General features: G+C 37.2%; 1 protein-coding gene across 5 annotated transcripts in view; it reads left to right on the top strand.

The window, feature by feature from the left end:
- The window catches only part of TMTC3 (transmembrane O-mannosyltransferase targeting cadherins 3), a 37,067-nt gene that overhangs the window by 1,759 nt on the left and 22,645 nt on the right, over positions 1-12,663 (top strand). For 3 of the 5 annotated variants that reach the window (XM_052668540.1, XM_052668535.1, XM_052668537.1), the window contains 3 exons: positions 9,183-9,297; positions 9,909-10,125; positions 11,450-11,668. In XM_052668540.1, the coding sequence (XP_052524500.1) occupies positions 9,937-10,125; positions 11,450-11,668 (408 nt within the window). In that variant the 5' untranslated portion in view covers positions 9,183-9,297; positions 9,909-9,936. The remainder of the gene's footprint in view (positions 1-9,182; positions 9,298-9,908; positions 10,126-11,449; positions 11,669-12,663) is intronic. The other 2 variants (XM_052668536.1, XM_052668539.1) reach the window with 1 other exon arrangement.

The raw sequence follows: 12,663 nt of genomic DNA, 5'->3' as shown, positions 1-12,663 counted from the left end.
ATTCCTTACCATGAAGGTGATGAGGCACTGGAACAGATCGCCTTATCCTTGGAGATATTCAAAGCTAGGCTGGATTGGGCTCGGAGCAACAGTCTAGCAGGAGGTGTCCCTGCCAACAGGGAAGCTAGAAATGGATGGTCTTTAAGGACCCTTCTAAACCAAACCATTCTATAATTCTATCATAGGATACTTCTAAATAGGGACACATAAATATATATATTTATTTGTTTGTTTTTAATTCTCTTCATGTTAGCAATCTGGTAACGTACTTGACTTTTTGGAAGTTTTGTTGTGGTCTTCTGTTACAACACCAGAATACATAATAGTTGATTTTGTAACCACATCTGGATTTGTAATTATTTTGTGCAGCTGATGGAGAAGATTGATGTGGAACTAAAGCAAATTTTGAGGTAGATGTGATAACTGAAAATGAAATGAGTGGGGAAAAAGATGAAATATTAGTCATACAAAAAATGGCAATGTTTAAAATAGCGAATGTCTTGGAACAAGTGAAGTAATATTTCTTTTGTTCTGCCCCAACTTGTAAACGTGTGATGAAGTTTATATAAGCAATTTCCCTTTTGATGAGAACACACTCTTACGGCTCTGGAGCCAGAAAATATTTTAGCTCCTTATTACCAGCTTGACCTATCCTGATGGAAGAGATCAGCATCCATATTAAGCCATGTTTCTGATATCAGTATGTTATTTCAAAAGCCTTGTGCAGAAACTGCATTATGAAAATTCAAATGGAACATCATTCCAGAATGAAAACAAATAGAAGTCATCATACACAGACCAAGCATACTAAATAAGAATGTGCATAGCAGAGTCTTTTCAGCGTATGCCGCCCATGTAGCTTTTGTTCACATGTTCTTTGGAGTTAATGAATGTGCAGTTTCTACTGGTAATATTTCTGGAACACAGGCTATTGACCACTTTGAGCTTTATTTTAGAGATGCTATTTTCCCATCACTATTCTATGAAAAACAAGTAATGTTTTTTAGCATAAATATGAAGTGTATTATTTTGTTATTGTTTGAATGAATAGCTTGGTAGCCCCTCCCCACCCCCCGAAAAAAGGAGTGGGGAGGGAGGGAAAAGAAAGATAAGTCTTACTGGAGTCTTTGTTCCTAGTATTTTATTATTTTAAGTTATATATTATTCTGCCTCAGTATTTCAGTTATTTGTATTTCACCTGACTGTTGAAACAAACTGAAAATAAACCACGAGCTAAGACTATATCTCTTATCCATGTTTAAATTGCTTTATACTTTGATCCTCATTTGTATCAGAATAACCTAAAGTATCCAATCATTGATTTAACTAATTGGTTGCCAACAAGCTCCTCACTCTGCCCTCTGGGAAATCTTTCCTCTGGCATTGAGCACGTGTCAGAACTGTAATTTCTCATCTCCTCATCTAGTTGATACTTCATAGGTTTGCTGAGAGAAGGCTGGGGGCACTTTTCTTCCTAGGGAATGAAAAGTACTTCAGATTAGACGTATTCCTCTCAATGTTGTACTGTTTGCAGGAGGTTACTACATTAAAACATCTCTTGCATTTGTTCTGCTCTTGGGCTTTATCAAGAGGAAAGGGACTGTAGGTGTATTTTGAATTTGTCCTGAGTTTCTAATACTGTTTGTCTTCTCCTGTATATGATCCAAGCCCAGTCATGAAAACCTCTAAGGTGGTTAAAACGAGTTCTACTTTGGAGGGATATTTTTAAGATAAGATGAATTTTGGAAGGAAACAGTGGAAAAGAAATCGTGATATCTTTCCATTATTAAACATGGATATCAAGTTAGAAAAAAAGTCTTAGATTTAGTCAAATAAAAATATTGAAAGTGAAGGTAAGTAGATAAGACAAGCGAGGGCAGTATTGGAACCTCAGGTACTAAATTAAGTTTTAAAGCAGCAAAACTACTTGCTTTAGATAGTAACTTTGCAGTTGTGACAGCTGTTTGAGATGATTTTATGAATGTACTTATTCCTGGCAATTTCATAGGTAATGGTGAGGAGGGTTAGGTGGATTGTATAGGCTTTTTCATATATGGAAGTACCACAGCTTTAAAATTTTCTTTTTGTTCCTTCCAAAAGAAAAAAAGATGACTTAGTGTTTCTTTGTAGTAGACATAATGAAAAAAGACATAGTTATTAATACACTTCAGGGGATAAAACAAGTAAATACCATTACCCAATAGAAGTAAAGTTTTGAATGTATGTTTAAGTTCTTAAAATTAGGCATAGGATTTATATGATAAACATAAGTATATTGGCTTCTGAAATTCCTGTTGATGTAATGTGTCAAATAAAATATTACTTAGCTGATAGGTAATGATGGAGCAGTAAACAGCTGCTGCATATCTAGGGACTGCAGTGGCACTCTTGCCTAAATACGTCTTAGTTCATAGGCTTAGAAGGTAGTTTCTTCACTTTCAAATTTCCAAAGTGAGGATACAAAGCATCTCAGTTTGGTTTTCGTGTGCATTGTATGAACACATTGATATTTTGCAGTGTGCTATCCTCATCTGTCTGTAGTGTCATGGATTTTGTACTGACTGGGGAGAAACATCTTCTTGTTCTCCTACTTCTCTAAAAGTATTCTGGCTTTTGTGTAATATCTTACTATAGTTTGTAATTCTTGAAAAGGACTGAATAAGCTTGTAAAGGATTCTTAGCCAATTGGAAGAATGTTGCATGCCTTATAAGCCAAGCCTGCTAGAGAGCTCTGGTTCTTGTTTGTCCTTTTCACTTTACATCTCTGTACATGCATGAAAATAAGCACAGTAGAAGACACATTTTTCTACGCCATACAGCTTGAGAAAATTAGACTAATAAGCAGGTATTGTGCACAGCTTTGGCGTTCTATTTTTCCATAATTAGCTCTCATGATCATGAAGTATAACTTGCTGCTTATTGTTTGCATCTGTATTTTTTTCCTGACATGTTTGGATATTACTGCAGATTAAAACATTCAGCAGAAATCTTTGAAATTAGGCATTTGTCAGTCCTCATTTCGTACAGTCAAGTGGGGGCTGTGTGGCTGTTCTTAGATCATGAATTGGTAGTCGTACAGCCCAAAGGCTGATTGGGGTATCAGGTGTACAGCTGTGGAAGTAAAAGGTGGGTGAGGTTAAAAACAGCCCCTGAAGGGACAGTAAGTCTGTTTACATACATTGGACCAGTCAGTAGTGTGGTTTTTCTGTTATGGTTTAACCTGGCAGGCAGCTCAGCACAGAATCACAGAGTCAAAAAATGGCTCAGGTTGGAAGCGACCTCAAGCATCACAAGTCTCTAACCCCCCTGCTACGGAGATAGATGGTCTTAATACTAGACCAGGCTGCCCAGGACCCCATCAGCCTGGCCATGAATACCTCTAGAGACATCCACAACCTCTCTGCACAGCCTGTTCCAGCACCTCACCACTCTCATAGTAAAGAAAGCATCACACAGCTCGCTCCTCTCACTCATCCCATAAAGGGGAATCTGAGCTGATACAAAGACTATAGGATGGAAAAGGAAGGGGAAAATAGTAATAATGATAAAAGTAGTAATAAAAAAATAGTAATATATTATATAAAGTGGTGATGTATGATGCAGTCAGTCACCACCTGCTGACCCAAACACATCAAACCCATGGCACAGATAGCACTGTGGTCTGGCCCAGCCCTTAAAGCACACCTGTTGTTCAGCAGCAGCCAAATGTCAGTGTGCTATTAACACTGCCTGAGCTGAAACCAGGGCACAGGGAGGCAAGTGTGGTGCTAACTCAAGTTATGGCAAATAATTGTGTGCATTTTGATTCACTGACTAAACAGAGTGAAGTGAACATGATGCCTTGCTTTCCATTTTGTTCAAACGGAACAAAATGAGTTGCACTAATGTTTCAGATGTTCGACTGAAAAATCTGACCATATCTCTTTACTTTTATGGGCCTCATCTTAGCAGAGAAAAACATTCCTTGCTTCGCAGTTATGTCTTATTCATGTAATCAATTTTTGGTGGTGCGTACCAGATAGTGAATAACTGTTTTTCAAGGATGAAATATAGGAACAAAAAAATGTCATGAAAAATCTGACAAACTCACTGAGAATTACAGCTACCAGCCTGATATGTTATTTTCACAAAAACAAAGCCAAATATTCCACTAGTTCCGTATTTTTGTTGCTTTTTTCTGTTTCAATAAAAAATGTTGAAGATTAAGTTTAATTTTAAAGCATGGTGTCAGAGGTGGATGTTGGTGGTATGTCAGTAGAGTTTGAATAATCACACCAATATTCCATTACATTTTCTTGCCATATAACGAATGGCAGCAGGGGGGCACTGACAAAATGGTGTCTGATGTGAAAGTGTGTAAGAAGTAAAAGCATGCCACTGAATTCCTCTGTGCAGAAAAAAGGGCACCCATTGGCATTCATTGATGTTTGCTGAAAGTTTGTGGAGCCCAAGCAGTGAATGTGAGCGTGGTGAGGTTGCGGATGGTGCCTTTCAGTAATGGCGACAGTGAAGGCAAGTCATGTCAAACATTCATGCGGCTTTTTACAAGTGTAACATGCAGATTCTTGTTCATTGCTGATGAAAATCCATAGCTAGTGTTGGTGACTATGTTGAAAAATAGTTTTTTGTAGCTAGAGTTTGCTTTATCAAATACTGCTACTGTGCTCTTTGTAGCGGTTGTAGTTTCTATGGAAACAAATAGGAGGTATTACTTTTGGAGCAACCTATGTGCATTATAATAGTAGTGAAAGTTAGAAAGTAGGTGTGAATCAAGAAGAAATAGAGAATTCATTATTTTTATTTGATTGTAATTTTAATTTTTTTCTGAATGTAAATTATTTTCTGTCTTTGTGTGGATGTGAATAGTAAACCTTAGCCACTCTCTTGTCTTCTAGAAACTCATTAAGGTAGTAAAGGAATACATAAGAAAAGTAAAATATACTTTATTCTGTTGCTTAATGAATAAATCAAATTTGCTTGTTGAAATATGTGTCACATTTCAAGAAAGAGAAAAAATATTTCAAATACTTGTTGATGTCACTGCAGCAACAGTGTGTCTCCTCCGTTGGTGCAGATTATTGAGTGCAGCATGCTGGCTCTTGTTTGTAGCTGGGAAAAATGAATAGTTAATGGTGATGACTATGTTGGAAAATAGTCTTTGCTAAATGAGATCTTTATCAAGTAGCATTGTCATACTCTTTATATCTGTTATAGTTTACATGGAAATGAATAGGAGGCATCACTTTTGGAGCAACCTTTGTGTATGCTGCTCAAGATAATTTCTGTTTGCTCAATGTGTCCCAGGCAAGCCAAAAGGTTGGACTCTCGTGTCGGCTGACTGATGTCCAGCTAGTTTCAAGCAGCAGGAGCTCCTCCCTGAGCCAGCTTCCCTGGTTTTACTTTTCAGCACGGCAGGATATGGTATGGGACATCCCTTTGGCCAGTTAGGGTCAGTTGTCCTGTTTCTTTTCCCTTCCAGCTCCTTGAGTCCCCCCCTTAACTCTCCCCGTCTGCTCTCAGCTGGCAGGGCAGCACGATAAGCTGAAATGTCCTTGACTTAGTGTAAGCACTGCTCAACAGAGACTAAAATGTCAGTATGCTAGTGCTCTCAATGTTATTCTCATCCTGAACCCACAGCACAGCACCACACCAGCTACAAGGAAGAAAATTAATTCTATCCCAACTGAAAGCCAGGGTATTCTCCCTCACAGCAAGCCTTTATTAACAAACAAGTTGCCGAACAGCATGTTTTACAGATATTTATCAATACTCCATCACTGAAAATGGTAAAATACTAACACTTGCAAGACCATACTTGGGTTTCTTCCAAATTTAAACATGCCTGTTGAGTGAGAAAGGGAAAGTATCTTACTCACCATGACTCACTTTAGCAGCCCAGTCATATCAAGGCTTCAGCAACCTCATGCACATCTGCTATCCATGAGTTTCTTTGTCATGTGTACTCCATATATGGCTTCTTACTTTCTAATGTAACAACAGATTAATTGGTATGGAGAATGTTGGCTGCCAGATAGTAATTACTATTTTCTTCTGAGATTAATGGCAGATTTGCTTTTGTCTCACTTACAAGTACAGTTGAACTCTCATAAGCCTCACTCAGTTTTAGTCTTACATTTTCAACTCATTGCGTATTCAGAGTTTGGTGATGGGCCCAGTTGTAGAGTAGATAAAAGTAGCATTTCTGATGTGAAGTCCTTTCTTTCCTTGTCATGCTTAACTAAAGAACCACAGAAACATCTTTTCCATAGTTACACTTTAATTCAGCAGGAACATTACACTACCCTATAGACAGACCAGATGTAAAAAGTAATTTCCCTGATTTGTTTTCTAGCACAGATCCCAAGAAAATAAGACTCTGGAATGTCAGAGTGCAAGTGAGCAGATATTAAGAATCTGCGCTGCATTTTTTTTCCATTTTTTCATTGCCTTGCTTTTCCCATTTTTCTCTCACCTTCCCTACAAGATGGAAAATGGGGGATTCTTCCAGATTTGTTATGTGTTCTTCACTGCTAAGGGTGCTTCTGCACACTGCAAAAATTTGAGGCTACCAAGCTAGCAGCAGCTCAAGCACTGCTTTGTGTGACTATCTGGAGCATAGGAAGTTCCGCACAAATGTGCACAAGAACTTCTTTACGCTGAGGGTGACGGAGCACTGGAACAGGCTGCCCAGGGAGGTCGTGGAGTCTCCTTCTCTGGAGATGTTCAAGACTCACCTCGACGCCTACATTTGTGACCTGGTTTAGGGAACCTGCTTTGGCAGGGGGGTTGGTCTCGATGATCTCTAGAGGTCCCTTCCAGCCCCTACAATTCTGTGATTCTGTGACTTGTTACTAAAATGTATTTTGTGGTGTTTACTTCTTACGGTGAATTTAGTAAGTTAAGAATTGTCTGTGGATCAAATAGTTGTTTTGAAGGAACAAACTTAGCACATAGTTGCATTGGTGACATTTGAAACGTGCAGAGGTAGGGAAGGACAAGTGACATATAAGAAAATTCTGATTTAAAATTATTTGTAGACTTATCTTTCTGGTGATGGGAAAGTCACTTGAGGCTTGGGATGCAGCTAAAATCTTAAGCTCTCTGTGCCTAAGATTTCTCTTATGTCCAGATGAAAACAGCGTTATTTTCTCTATAGTTTGCATGCAGGTCAATGTAGCAGTCAGGAACAGTGTGATCAGTAGTGGTGTAAAATCAGAGTGAGTTCTTGCTGGAAGAAATAATAGAAGTTCAGAACAAAAATGAAAGATTTTAAAAGCACCAGAACTGCCTAAGATTAAGGCATGAGTAAAACAGTTGTGTTAACATATTCTGTGTACAGAAAAGTAAAAACCTTCAAAAAGTAGTTGAGTTCGCAGTCAACTGGATGAACTCATTCCTTTGGACAGAGGTTGCTTAAGAATCGATCTCATTTTCTTTCCAGTTCAGTAGCATTATATATTTCTGAACTAAGAATGTTTAAGAATTACCTGTTTGACTCTTTGAGATTCAAAGTAGTATCTACAAAGGCTTGCTGCTCCAACCAGACAGTAGACTTATACTGCTAATAAACAAAGAAGTTTCAGATGACTAAAAACAGCTCACCTAGAGATGCATTTTCTTAATGTTGAATTTAAATAATTCTTGATGTTGAATTTAAATAATTCTTAATGTTGGTTCTGCATGGCAGTATTACTTTGTCCCTTAATTTTTGAAACATCATATTTCATAATCGTAGGCCTATATGTATACTTCCATTCACAATTACTCTCTGGGCCCTCCATCCAGCCAGTTTTTTTATCCAGTGAAGAGTACACCTGCTCCAGACATGAGCTGCAAGTTTCATCAGGAGAATACCATGGCAGAGGTATTTGGCTTTGCTGAAGTCTAGATAGACTACATCCACAGCCTTTCTCTCATCCACCAAGCGAGTCAATCAATCATAGAGGGAGATCAGGTTGATCGAGCAGGACCTACCTTTCATGAACCCATGCTGGGTAGATGTGATCCCGATTGTTTTTCATGTGCTGTGTGATCACATTCAAGATGATCTGTTCCATAGCCTTCTCTGATACCATGGTCAAGCAGTCAAGCCTGTAGTGCCCAGATCCTCTCCTTCCTACCCTTATGGACAATGTGAATGGGCATCACGTTGGCAAATCTCCAGTCATCTGGGATCACCTTGTTTCACCAGAACTGCTGATGGATGACATAAAGTGGCTTAGCAATCACTTTTGCCAGCTCCATCAGTACCTTCAAATGGATCTCATCTGCCCTTATGGACTTGTGACTCTGAGTGGAGTTGCAATCACTAACAGTTTCCTCCTAAATTGTGGAGATTTTATTCTGCTCCCTCACTCTGTCTTCCAGCTCAGAGAGCTGAGTACCCCAAAGATAACTGTTCTTACTGTTGAAGTTAGAAACAAAGAAGGCATAGAGTACCTCACCTTTTCTTCTTTGTGGCAGTGTTCCCTACTGCAGCCAGTAAAGGGTGGAGATTCTCCTTGGCTCTCCTTAATGTATTTGTAACAACACTTTTGCTTACCTATTACAATGGTGACAAGATTAAGTTCTATTACAATGGTGACAAGATTAAGTTCTAGCTGGACTCTTGCTGTTCTAATTTTCCCTCTGCATATTCTAGCAACATCCTTCTATTCTTCTTGAGCTGTCTGCTCCTTCCAAAGATGGTAAATTTTTTTTTTTTTTTTTTTTTTCCTGGAGTCTCAGCAAAAGCTTGCTGTTTGGGCAGGCAGTCTTCTTTCATGCTGTCTTGTCTTACAGGATGCAGGGACAGCCTGCTCCTGCATCTTTAAGATTTCCTTCTTGAGGGATGTCCAACCTTTTGGAGCCCTACAGGACTGTCTCCTAAGGGACTCTCCCCCCCAATGTCTGTCCTCTGGAACTCCAAGATAGCAATTTTGCTGACCCCCCTCTTCTGTCTTCACCAAGAATAGAGATCTGTCATTTTGTGGTTGCTGTGCCCAAGAATATTATTTTCAAACAACCCGATAAATGATGCTTTCAACTTTTGACCTGACCACCAATGTATTATGTATGAAATAGTCATAATATTACTATTAATAACATTACTATTTAATAATTTCAAGGGATTAGGAAGTTTATGCAAGATGAGATAAGGTTCACTTCTAATGTTTTCTTTTTACGTGCTATTTTTCTTTAAGACAGAACACTCATGAACATTCATTGAAATCTGAGAAGTTGGTACAGTTGAGGAAAAAATGACTTTTTCATGAGCTTCTACAGAATATGCAAAAGAGCTAACTGAGATCTTCAATGGTAAGTTTAACTTCTGTTATTATTACAGTTAATCTGTACTAGTTCTTGAATGCCTTTATTTATTACTCTCTACAGGTTTCCCGTCCTTCAGAATGTTTGCAATATGTTATTTTAATTGCATTTGAAACTTTTTACTAGAAACAACTTTTAAACTAAAAAATGCAAATCATTAATGCATTGTCTGCCCTTCTGATAATGTAAGCCATCAGCATGTTAATTTATTCAGGGTTCTAGAGTGCCTAATTTTCAGTTCTCCAGTTTGCAACATTCACTTCAGTTGCACAGCTTTTTGCTGTAAATTATGTCCCTAGTCATCTCCAGTTTTAGGTCTTAGTAGTAGAACGTGAAATGCAGTAGTATCAATGTGAAATACAAGTATCCAGTTTGTGTGAGGGCTTTTTAGGTTGGTGGGTTAGCTCTTTAATGAAAATATTTATTTTAAACACTGAATTAGATGAAATGAATAAGACTTGAGGAAAAAAATCTGTTAGTGAATTTAAGGTGAATAACATCGTTAACTTATAAAATATGAGAAGTATTAATTTGATTTTATTTATCAAGTATAGTGTTTATTCAGTGAAATTGCCCATTTATCTGTCTGAATGTTGCAGCTTTTGTCCATGAAAGATCTTAGAGAAGATGGCTGAAATAAGCCTGAAGGAAGTGGCTCTAATAGTTGGTGTGGTGGCAGCCTGCTACTGGAACAGTCTCTTTTGTGGCTTTGTTTTTGATGATGTTTCAGCAATTTTGGACAACAAAGATTTGCACCCTTCTACTCCATTAAAAAATCTGTTTCAGAATGACTTCTGGGGGACTCCGATGTCTGAGGTAAACTGTCTGTGGAACTTTTAGAGGAAATAGGGGAAAAAAAAATACAGACAATTTTTACACTTTTTTCCCTAATGTGGTTTTAACCACACTAAAACAGTTGGATGGAATTTGATGATGTTTGTATTTTGAACTATTGGATTAGGAGTAGATGTCTCTTGTAATTTTTCCTTTCAGTAAAAGAGCTTATAAGAAAATACTTCAGATTTCTGTGTTACCTAATTTTAGTACAGAAATTAGACAAATTTGACAGTTTTCCCTTCTCCCACGTACACATTGACTTAGAATAGTATTTATTTCTAGTGTCTGTCTGGAAGGAAAGATAACACTGAAACAACAAATCTAGGATTTGGAGAATAGGGTTTTAATCTATTATGTTCATTTGAGTAAGTATATTGTTATGGATTGAAAGTTTTTTTTGGTTAGTAGTCTATGTTGAGTCACTACGTTTTTATTTGAAAAGCTGCACTGGCATTAAAGTTGTCAATAAATATCATTAAACAGCAGTACCAGAAGGGTTTACATAAAATTTGGAAAGTCACACATGATACCATTGATGGACACATGAGGAAAAGAAAAAAAAAAAAACGGGGACTGTCATACATGTTCTGCCTAAAAGATGTTCCACCTTGTAATCTTCACCTTTTCATGTCTGTAATATACATCAATTTTATTATGAAATAATAATTGCTAGATCTACAAATAGGCTTTGATATGTAATTTTTGTATAAGGAAAGCTTCCAGACTTTTTCAGACACCCAATCCTGTAGTCATTCAGAGTACATGGGCTCCTAAATTCTAGGTCTGATTTTGCACTTAGAAAGCAAACAAAAGTCTGATGAAACTTAACAAAACTCAGATTAATTTGAATGTTTGTGACTTTTAAATTACGTTTCACATCTTGTGCAGTTTCAGTGTTTTTCATATTTATGTGCAATTTCACATTTCATATGTGCACATTGGCTGGTACACATATTAAGAATATGTAGGTAATACATTTATCTGAGTGCACCAGAATTTTTATTTTCTAAAATATGAAATGTGAGATTGATCAAAGCACCTGAATAATACATTGGAACTGTGGGGAAGATGGAAAAAATAATTAGAGTTAACTTCTCTGTTTCGACAGCTGTATTTTCAATTTAGTTTTCATTTCATTCACTGTACTTCATTGTTAGTATTCCTAATTTTCATGTCTTTATTTTTAAGGTAGATGTCAGAATAGTGGGGGGAAATCCTGAGAGCACAGATTTTTAAAAAGATATTTTGGAATAAATGTACTGTTATAAAATGGTTGTGACTCATTTTTTTTATTTCCTTTCAGGAGCGGAGTCATAAATCTTACCGACCCCTCACAGTTCTCACATTTCGCTTTAACTACTTGTTCAGCGAGTTAAATGCAGTTTCTTATCACTTCCTAAATCTCATCTTTCACGGGGTGGTCTGTGTAGTCTTCCTCAAGGTCTGTAAGCTTTTCTTGGACAATCAGAGCAGCGTAGTTGCATCCCTGCTCTTTGCAGTGCACCCAATACATACTGAAGCGGTAGGTAAACCTGCTATGTGCTTGATTTGTTCAAACTGCAATTTTTAAGCTTAGATGATGCATTTTGTGTAAATGGTTATATACAGTAAATCCAAAAGGTGTGTGTTTTTTTTTTTTCTTTCTGTATACTGTTTACTCAGCTATTTGTGAATTGTTATAGAGGTGACCAACTTTAATGCTCTGAGTTGTTTGACGTTCATGCAGCTAATGAGAAATAACTAAAGAAACATTCATTTAGCTATAAAATAATTTGACACTCTTCTGTGACCATTTCACTTTTATTATGATGACTGCTTTAGCTCGCATAATATTTGTGTTTTGTGATGTAGTGTTTTACAAGTACTATCAGTACCTCTCGATTCATTTTCATGAGTTCAGTTCATTTGCTAAGCTACTTATAGCTAATCACAGAGCCTGTTCTACTTTTTTTTTAATGCCAGTATATCCTGCTAGTAAGACTCTTGCTAGTATTGTTACTGCTATACTACATTTAACTTAGTTTAGCTTTGTTTGAATGAACATCAGAACGAAGAAATACATATGCCTCTTATTTACCTTTTCATTGATTCTATGGGAGTGTTTCTCTGCAGTGGAAAGCAGTATTTATACAAACTGCCTGATTCTATGCTATTTGATGTTTAACCAGTCTTCTAGCAATATTTTCAAGTAAATCTTCATGTGATTAATCAAGTTTCCAGGAGAAACCGTGATAAAGCAGATACATAGAATTTTCTGTTGTTCCTTCCGTATCACGTAGGTTGGCTCACCTAGATTTCACTTCACGTTCATTGCAAAGCCTATTCAAAAACTCTTTTTTCTCTTATGTTGTTACATAGTTTTCAGAAAATTGTAAATATTAGAAGCACAGAAACATTAAGGTTGGAAATGACCTCTAAGATCATCGAGTCCAACTGTTCACCTATCACCACTGTACCCATCACTATTCACAGGTGCAGATACCATTTTGGGTTCCAGATTGGACAGCCTGTAATTCC

This window comes from Tympanuchus pallidicinctus, unplaced genomic scaffold, assembly GCF_026119805.1.
Source record: "Tympanuchus pallidicinctus isolate F22 unplaced genomic scaffold, pur_lepc_1.0 scaffold8, whole genome shotgun sequence".
NCBI lineage: Eukaryota > Metazoa > Chordata > Aves > Galliformes > Phasianidae > Tympanuchus > Tympanuchus pallidicinctus.
Note: the sequence above shows the minus strand (reverse complement) of the source record. Positions and strands in the feature narration are given on the sequence as shown.